Source organism: Opisthorchis viverrini (assembly GCF_000715545.1).
Source record: "Opisthorchis viverrini unplaced genomic scaffold opera_v5_107, whole genome shotgun sequence".
Lineage (NCBI taxonomy): Eukaryota > Metazoa > Platyhelminthes > Trematoda > Opisthorchiida > Opisthorchiidae > Opisthorchis > Opisthorchis viverrini.
Window position 1 is genome coordinate 874,926 of NW_008751763.1, and position 9,388 is coordinate 884,313.

The following is a 9,388-nucleotide window of genomic DNA, read 5'->3' on the forward strand; positions in this document are numbered from 1 at the left end:
TATCTGCTGCTGACCCGCTCCAGGGCCTAGTGTCGGAGAGAAAAAGGCTCACGGAAGGGAACACAATAGCTATATTCTAACAAAGTGGTTGCGAGAGCGCGAGTGCGTGCGAGTGCGAAAAGTACAACGACCTCGAGCTTTTTATTGGAAGGACTGTCTGAACTTGGTCCAATGCTGACGCACACGGTCTGGCTGCGACGTGCTGCATATTGTGGGGGCGTTGTCTGACCTTGATCAACGCTGACTCGCGCTGTCTGGGTTTGATACAAGGCTATGACGCGCTGCATATTGAGGGGGCGTTGTCTATCTGGTTAACATCTAGCGGACCTGAGATTCTCGGTAGATTTCGGGCATTCAGTGGTTGCTTTCAGGAAGCGGACCTTCCTGATAATATAAATGGTCCCACGCACCTTAGAAACAGTTACAGGTCATTCCCCAACTTTTGTTCCGCAGAGCAAAATTTGAATAGAAGTTTTGATGTATCTCCATCACCCACGAAACATGAATGATCCGCACATTTTTGGAAGACACAGGTGAGCCAGGTGTCCTCTCATCACAATTCGTCAACACAGGAATCTAACAAATGCCATCAAATTCCAAAGGTAATTTTTACCGTAGCTTTCCCGATGCCGATTTGAAAGAATTTTGCAACTGCTGTAACCATTATGGGGATTTTTTCCAAATTAAACCATTGCTAGAATTCACTCCACTTTATCCGTGGAAGTTTTGCCAATTCATAGAGTAGCGAAAAGTTGGGTAACCCCTGCTGAGGACTATCGTCACTGTGAACCTTAGTATTCACACAACGAAACAAAAGACTCGTATTCACGAAATACACTCATTTGCGGAAAAAATCGGTTGTCAAGTGAGGCTCAACTAGATCTCAGGTGAGTCTCTCGAGTGTTGTATTCCTTTTTAAATGAATATGGTGCAAAAGGCCTGTCCCATGCTTTAGTTGGGTCTTTTTAGGGGCACCACTCAGGTTGCTGACAACTTTGATAGCCAACCGAAACATGAAGTGACCTTTGCGCAGCACAGTCAGCTGAAGAATCTTGTAAACGAGAAATTCAACTGAGATTTAGTTGAATAGTTTGCGAAGACGTTTGTTTGCAAGGCAGACAAACGTATTTGTCGAAATCTGTCCTACCTACATTGAAGTAAGACTTGAGTTTGAAGGGGAATTCGATGGTTGCGCCTATCTGGTGACCCCCAAGAAGGACAACACCAACCTTGGGTTATCGAAGAGTTTCCAGTGAGTTTGTGAATAGTTTCATTCAACACATGTTCATATTCCTGAGCAAACGATGTGCTGACTGGCCTGAGGCAGAGTGGCACAGCTGGTCAGTGGTTTAAGGCGTGAAAGTTTATTGCGTAAAACCTGCGAAGTAGTCGAGATAAAGCACCGTTTGTGAGTCTGAAACCTGCTTATGACAAGCTCGTACTGTTATGGTGCCATGAACTGCGTTTTCTTAGGGGAGCTTGTACTTCAAGATTCCAGTTAAACTTCACTTCTCCACTTGTTTGTATTCAGAGGAGTTACGATGTTGCCTGTTGACTATGGACCACTGCTGATTGCAGCCGAGTAGGCCACTTTGAGTCACTCGCAACACCCCAAAAGTCGCATCCTTGAAATAGAGTTCTATCAACAAACACGGTACTATGAATAAAATAGTGAAACTGTACATAGCACAAATTGAAGAACTGTGTCGGATTCTATATACTGGTTTGGAAACTGCTAATTCCAAGTTGGATCTCGAAGTTCATACCACCTCAAGACAAGCGGCTATAAGTTTACCAGACCCACGTGGTTTTAAGTAAACCAGCTACGCGACGACACGGTCAGAGAGTGGCTTGTCTTCAGGTTAAAACAAGATAGAGGAGAATAGGTGCATATCGGAAACAACAACATTATACCGCGAAAGTTCGGTTTGAGCACCAAGCCCCTGGCAGTTTGTCTTCTTCCAAATCTGTTCCTTTAGTTGTCTTTAAATTTATCTTAAGCAGGGAAGTTACTGTGTAGGACACCCTTACGCATGTTTGTCATGCTACAGCTAAAATAATTGCCCAGGGATGTCATTCATGAAACGGAAGTGACCGCCACGACACAACTTTTGAAAATATGATAAACCTAGCATCCACAAGCAGACTACGGGGATGGCCTATAATCATTTTCCAACTTCTCCACATTCAGAGCCGGCAGTCTAATAGACAGAAAGCCTCAAAAACGAGATATTAACTTTAGCCAACTTCCCGTACGTTCTTTCTACGAGTACTGTAGCAGCGATTTCTTTATATTGCTGCTTAGAAATTCACCCCTATTTTGAATACTTTCACTGGTAAGAATTTCCATAACTGTCCCCCTCCTGTATTGCAAAAAGGGCTAGACATATGAACTTTATTTTACAAGCAGCTGACTCACGTTCTAACACAAGCGCCCATAGGAAGAAAGCAAACCGTATCAAACGACAGATTGACATCACGTTGGAAGTCTCCTTAGTTTCGGCGATTTTCTGCCCGCATGTATATATATAGTCAAACAGCAAATGTTATTCTTATGTTTCTGTCCTTGTAAGTGTGTAAACCAGGTGCAAGCACGTCAGTGTGTCAAACACTTGGGAAAAGTTGTGAGTATTGTGTGAATGTATATTATTACATATATACATATGTATGCTTTTGTCAGGAAGTCTAATTAACCCTAATAACTTTAAAAACAAGGTGAAGGAATGCGGTGAATCCATTCCTATCGCCGCTAACGCTCGAGGGGGTGTAAGCAAGTTACATCTAGCTATCATGGTAATTCGCCTCTTTTTTCATGCAACCGTTTGGGTTCCTGTGTATTAATTAGCAAACATGGGGACCAGATTTAAAAACACAACCTGAGTTGCCCTCGAGTTTCATTCCCATTAGTTAGATTATAATTAGCTTTTGTGAGGTGTCTTCTTACTCGGGTGTAAACCAGGATTTCATGACCTAGATCAAACTAAGATTTTTAGAAGATCCTCTTGGCTAACTTCACGCAATGATTCCTTCGAAGAACGAACTCCCTTGCTGGAGGAAACGAATATTTCTAATGTCATAACTGCTCAATGTAGACATATTGCAAGTACATCTCAGATGTTAAAGCCCGTTTGGAACGTACGACCTGGAGAACTTGGTTATGACAGGACTCACAGCTGAATCCAGCTGAATCTCCCGTTTACGCTGGTCCACCTCAAAAAAGAAATCGAGTACCAATGACACGATTTGTGGAAATATCTCCAACCGGGTTTCAAGTATAACATAAGGTTGACGGGACCTCGGGGACTGTACCCACCCCATGCTTCTCAAGATGGACGAAGTCCATAGTGGGCAGTCGAAGGACCTTAAGCAACGTTATGAGTAATGTGTTACCTCGGGAGAATACTGATATCATCGTATTATCATAAATTAGCGTCTGTTCCAGGCTTGAACTCAATGCCAACAGGTAAGTCTTTTAAAAGCATCAACAGACTGTGATCTATATGCCGAAGTATTTGAAGTTCCCGCAAATTGATGGTGATGTCACCGAGATGGATATTGCTGAGGAGACAGTGACCTGCCTGGCGTGGATTCACACCACATCACTGGTTCATTCGTTGGACCCCATAAATCTGGTTGAGGTTATGATGAGTCCCATTGGATTAGTTACGAAAGTGCCTGTTGAAATTTTGTGCACTGACGCTGGTTAGGTGTTATTAACCCGGCTCGTCACAGTCAAGTGTAGTTGAAATGACCGTCGCTACTGTATGCGACTGAATTCCACAACATACCATGCGCCAAGAGAGGTCAAACTTGCTGACTGTAGCATTGTTCTGAGGAAACGATAAACAATTGGTCTAGATGTCACCAAATAATTTGTACTAAGTAAGACTGATTCGTTGCGACAGCTACTAAACGAGTTGGTGTAAAGTCGAGCTATGTCCCTAGTTACGACGTCCAACTGCCAACCTCGGCGAACAGACCAACAACCAAACTGACACCTCTCGTCGCGAGCAAGATTCTCCATGGACTCTGATTTGACACGATTCCCTCGCACGTACAAGTAATTAAAATGTGCTCACAGAAAGCCTGCTTCTGGAGTTGTTTATTAGGTAGAGATCAGAAGATGATTATTTAGAAAAGTTGAATACTCAAAGCCAATGATGTTTCTTCCATGAATAAGGCGCAGGATAAATTTTCCCACCTACCTGCTAGAAAACTGCACTTCTAGCGAATGCACCAAGGCATAATCTGATTCGAATACAAGTTTTGAAAAGTTTGTAATCTCGCTCGTGTTTGAGTTTGCAGTCGAGTACGACAATAACCTGACGATAGTCTTGTTGCACTGCATGAATGTGATTAAAATAACACTGTTAACTCTAAAAGCCTGGAACACAGTTTATCCGGATACTCTAGCGGACCCATTCGGAAGAGCGGGTCTTATGACAATGTGAATAGCGACCGATGAAATCAGCCAGAAACAGAAGAATGTTCAGGACTTGACGATATTTCATTTCGTCAGAAAGAAACAGACCGGCTACATGCACGGGAAGTGAAATGTGGTAGGACAAGTACATCACTTACCAGGTTGCTGAAAATTCTTCGACAGCCCAAGACCAGTTTTGCCCTTTTTGAAGCTCATCAGGTAGGCGCAGTCTCCCAGTTTCCTTCAACCTTATGTTCTACTTGCACATTTAAAACAGCATACATGAGAGATTCAGCTGTGTTCCGGGTGACTCTCCCGCCAAACCAAACTGGTTTATAAATGAGTGTAGTTTGCTAATAGTAAGACAAGCTTGTTTTTCTTTTTTCAGGATTAGGTGGGGAAAAACCACCAGTGCCATTTCATATGAACGAACAAATTTTTAGTGACGGTGAAAGGGATGATAAATATGATAGAGGAGCAACATCTGATGATGCAGGCAGGGCACTCAATCTCTTGAAAAGCTTTACTTCCAAACATAGTTTGACTTATGAAAGTCTGATGGAGTGCACCGTTGAATTAGTTCAATCCTCTGGACCGTTATCGGTTGGTTGAAACGAACGAGGCAATTAAATCTCTATGAATTTTTTGGTAAATAAATTGATGGACAGAATGAAGGCTGGGCTAATTGTTCCGAAAAAGTAGGTGATTTCGTTGTTCATAATCACGGGGAATAGAGAGGGACGTTTATTTGATGATGCCCTTTATTCATCCAAAGTTCGTCTTTCAGCTTGAGCCTCAATGTACACCTCCTGTAACTGTTATCGAAGTGGATTTTATAACTGTAAACCAAATGGTGTGTATGGGATTGTTCTAGATGATTGCAATGGGACAGTGTGAAACACGAGACTCGTACAGATGTTTGTAACCAAGCTGATTAGTCTAGCCAACAACCCAAAGGGATTAGCGCGTGCTTTCAGCAACACCTATTCTAAAGGCCACACAGTAGAGTGTGTATAATTCAGACCTACGAGACCTCAACTTCTCCAAGCTAGCTGGCTGGGGCAACCAGTATAACAGACCCTATCAGTCTCCACGTGCGAGCTTCAATTAAGCATTTCCAGTTTCAACTCACTTCCAACTGCACGCATTGATGAGGCCAGCTCGACTGGTTAACAACCAGATGACCCAGCCCAACAGACAAACCAACGGTCAGAGATTGGCTTGTTCACCAAAAAGGAACCAAATAGATGACAAGTGGCAGCTAGATAAACAAAGGTTTTCCATGTGTTCCAGAGTAGCCCAAGACAAGTATCGATCAATTCAACGAAGCATTTGCGTTTACTTAACTCCATACTGTTAGAAAACCATGCAAGAACGAAGCTCCGGTGGAGATGTAAAGGAGAAATCTTAGAGGAGATTTGAGTGATGACTTAATGCAACCTGTTTCTTGGAATCTCATTAACACTGAAAATCGCACTTCCTCAAGTATCAGTGGGCTCTTTCAGGCATCCACAGAGTGCATTTGAATCGTTGTTTGCAATTTTTGTTTACACCGCACGATCCCTATTGAATAGAATATGCAGCAGCTTTGAGCGAAAGTCTTAGTCTAGTTTTCCATCTGCCAGCATACTAGGGAAACGTACTTGGCGTAAGGAACATAAACTACCAATATGGAAGGATTCAGAAGATGGGACAGAATCACATCTGTTACCCTATTATTTTGAGGAAATGCGCAAGACCCTGTGACCGTTTTTTTCAGGAACGTCTGCTTAAAGGTACTTGTCAAACCCAGTTACTCAGCAATATATATCAGCGTAAGTCCTGAAGCGGTATTCTACTACTGATAGAAAGTCGGGAAAGGAACTCCAAACAATCGCCCGGGATCGTAATGTACGTCGTTAACGATCGACTATATATTCATTCCCTAGACATATCAACAGAAACACACATTTGAAAATCACTTTGGTTTCCACTAGTAACTCGCCTGAAACCCAGTCGGATCTCTCGTCTATGATATCCNCTTAAAGGTACTTGTCAAACCCAGTTACTCAGCAATATATATCAGCGTAAGTCCTGAAGCGGTATTCTACTACTGATAGAAAGGAGGGAAAGGAACTCCAAACAATCGCCCGGGATCGTAATGTACGTCGTTAACGATCGACTATATATTCATTCCCTAGACATATCAACAGAAACACACATTTGAAAATCACTTTGGTTTCCACTAGCAACTCACCTGAAACCCAGTCGGATCTCTCGTCTATGATATCCTTCAACCGAATGTACTGTACTAAGGCAGCCTGAGGAGAAAAAACAAGGGTGGAACCACTCATGGGGTACGGAAGATTTTTCAGCAATCTCGTGTGTAGTGTCCTTTATGAAATTAGGCATAATAAACTCTAGCCAGCCTAACGCAGACGGAAAACGCCAGTAGCCGATGTAGACAAGTAATTTGTTTTGCGGCGTTTCCAATTAAACTACAAAAAAACGGAAAAAGCTGTGAGACGGACCGTGTAATATTTGATATGCCCAAGGATATGCAACCAAGTACACGAGCCGCTGATGAGCTCTGCCGTCCGCTGTCAGGACTGCTCAAAGAACGTGAACTTCTGATTTATTCAGCCGCATTTCTCGTCTTTGTAAAAAAAAAAACAGTATTTTCAATGGACAGGGAAAGTAAAAGCCCTAGTCAATCGGGAATAGGACGGATCGTTTACTAGAATAGTCTGGCATAAACTTAGGACTGCGCTTCAAACAATTCATTTTAGTCGGTTAATGACGATCGGTCGCCATTTTATGAATGCAGCACAAATGTCGTCTCAGTTTCGACAGAGGTATGCAAGTCCAATCGTTGTGCCAGACGATGCTCATTCATCCAGTATGCGTTCATCCCTACAAGGTGCAGCCGATTGATAGCTTCATCCAGGTGACTTAGTTTTATTCGAAACAACAAAAATATTCACTTCGTCCGTAACGGGTGTTTTGTTTTTCAATTCACTTCGAATTGCAAGAACATTGATCATTGAGCTAACCTCTTCGTCCAAGATAATCATCATCGTGAGTTGTCTTAACCTCCAAATGTGCTGACTTAGGTAAAAGAAAATTTTTACTACCAGCCTCCACGTTCAAAGAGCACAATGATACGCAGATGAAGCCCTTCGTGAATAAAATAATTCCGTAAAGAACCCCTACCATAAGCAAAAGCGATAATGCAGGCAACTTCATCACGTGTTACAAATCAAAGCTGAGCATGCCTTTGTTTTGGGAGTCTAATTAGTACGAGGCACACGTTTCCCTCAAACCACTAACATTCGACGCGAAGACACAAGACATTAAACTTAGATGCTCCCTGTGTGAGTAATTTTGTTTATTTCAGACAGACTGGACACAACTGCTAGTGAGAAAAACTGAGGCATTCCTTCAAGTAATTAGATGATGAACATACCTCAAAAGATTTCATCAGAACGGTGAAAAATGTGAGAAAAACACGTCTTTAGTACATGGTATGGGGACGACAAATAAATGGGCAACCGTACGACAGAACACGTAGTTTAAGCGGCTTAGAAATATACATATATACACAAGTTTCGTCTCGAGGTGTTGTTGGTCATCGGTTCATCGGTTCACATAACTCGTCTTTTTCAGCTGAGTCCGAATAAGATACCAACGAGCAAAAAGCTGGTACGGTAGAGTTCAGTGGGGCATCATTGAAACAGACCACTACAGGCCTCTAGGATACTCGATTTCAGGCAGTGACTACACTGTTACGATGGCTCCTTACGGCAGTCACAACATCTTGAATACCTGAGTTATTCGCTAGTCTGCTGTGATGAAGCCGATGAGAAACATCTGATCCAGGAACCTGTATTCACCGCGTACCGGAGTTAGTTAGCCTGATTCGGTCGATGGCTTTCAAGACTTCGCATGCAAATGTTTTGGTGAAAGCATCATGCTGGGCGCAAATACTCTGGCATTAATCGAAAGTACCGTCCTTACACTGAAAATCACAGCTTGGTTAATGGCCGACCCAGCTGGCTGAGCCTGTAAACAGTGCGTCTTTTTCAAGTAAGCTGTAGCACGAACGGGGGTACATCTTGGAGCCATTATCACTAGAGTTCGATGGGAATCGGTTACGGGTTGCAGCCCAAATGCCACCTGGCTTCTGAACCGGCGTTTACTGCTAGCTTTTACACAACTAAGTGCAACCTTTAAGGTAGCAGAGCACCTTGAAGAGAACAGATAATCAACAGCTGCAACATGGCCGTTGGATTCAGAGATTCATTCCGTCCGCTCAAATGACCAGAGCCAATTCAGGCGATCGCCATTTTTTGGGATCAGAATACAGCCAGTTCCAGTAGGTTCAGTGAACCGCCAACCAGGTTACAGTTCCTTAAACCCTGTTTAGCTCTTCCAGTTTGGTGAAAACACTTCAGCCACGAGAAGGCAGTGAATAATACCTTCGTAGCAGAGGCCGTATTTAAACAGTTCACATGCGACCATTTCATTGGAGAGCAATCGACGACATTATTTGCTTCCGACAACTTCATTCCTAGACTATGACAAGGTGTTTAACCGACTTCTCCATGTTGCTCAGTGGCATGTGAGTCTTTCTACTTTGTCCATCACTTTCGCTACTGTTCAAAACATTGCTGGGGGCACTCAGTTACTTAGTGCGATAGTCAAGAATTCTGATATATGGGGGCTGCATCTCCTGGTAGTCCTGGTGCATGGGTGCTCATTGGTGATGCATTTATTGAGTTGGTTCATCGCTTTCTACTTTCTGTTCAATTACACGCGACCTACATTCGCTCCAAATTTGGGATGAGTAACAAGCAAGAAACAGTTATGGGAGCAGTAGAGAAAGCAATAGTTTATCACAATTCCTCCCCACATAGTCTGTCTTTCGAAGTATCAGTAAGTTCATTTGACCTGATAAATAAATAAATAAATAAATAAATAGACAGA

At 42.8% G+C, this 9,388-nt stretch overlaps 1 protein-coding gene across 1 annotated transcript in view; it reads right to left on the reverse strand.

Annotated features, from left to right (window-relative positions):
• Positions 1-9,388, reverse strand: part of T265_05591 (hypothetical protein) — a gene marked incomplete at both ends in the record, with an annotated part of 27,149 nt that overhangs the window by 6,340 nt on the left and 11,421 nt on the right. The window contains one exon of the mRNA XM_009170643.1: positions 6,660-6,723. Coding sequence (XP_009168907.1) covers positions 6,660-6,723 — 64 coding nt within the window. The remainder of the gene's footprint in view (positions 1-6,659; positions 6,724-9,388) is intronic.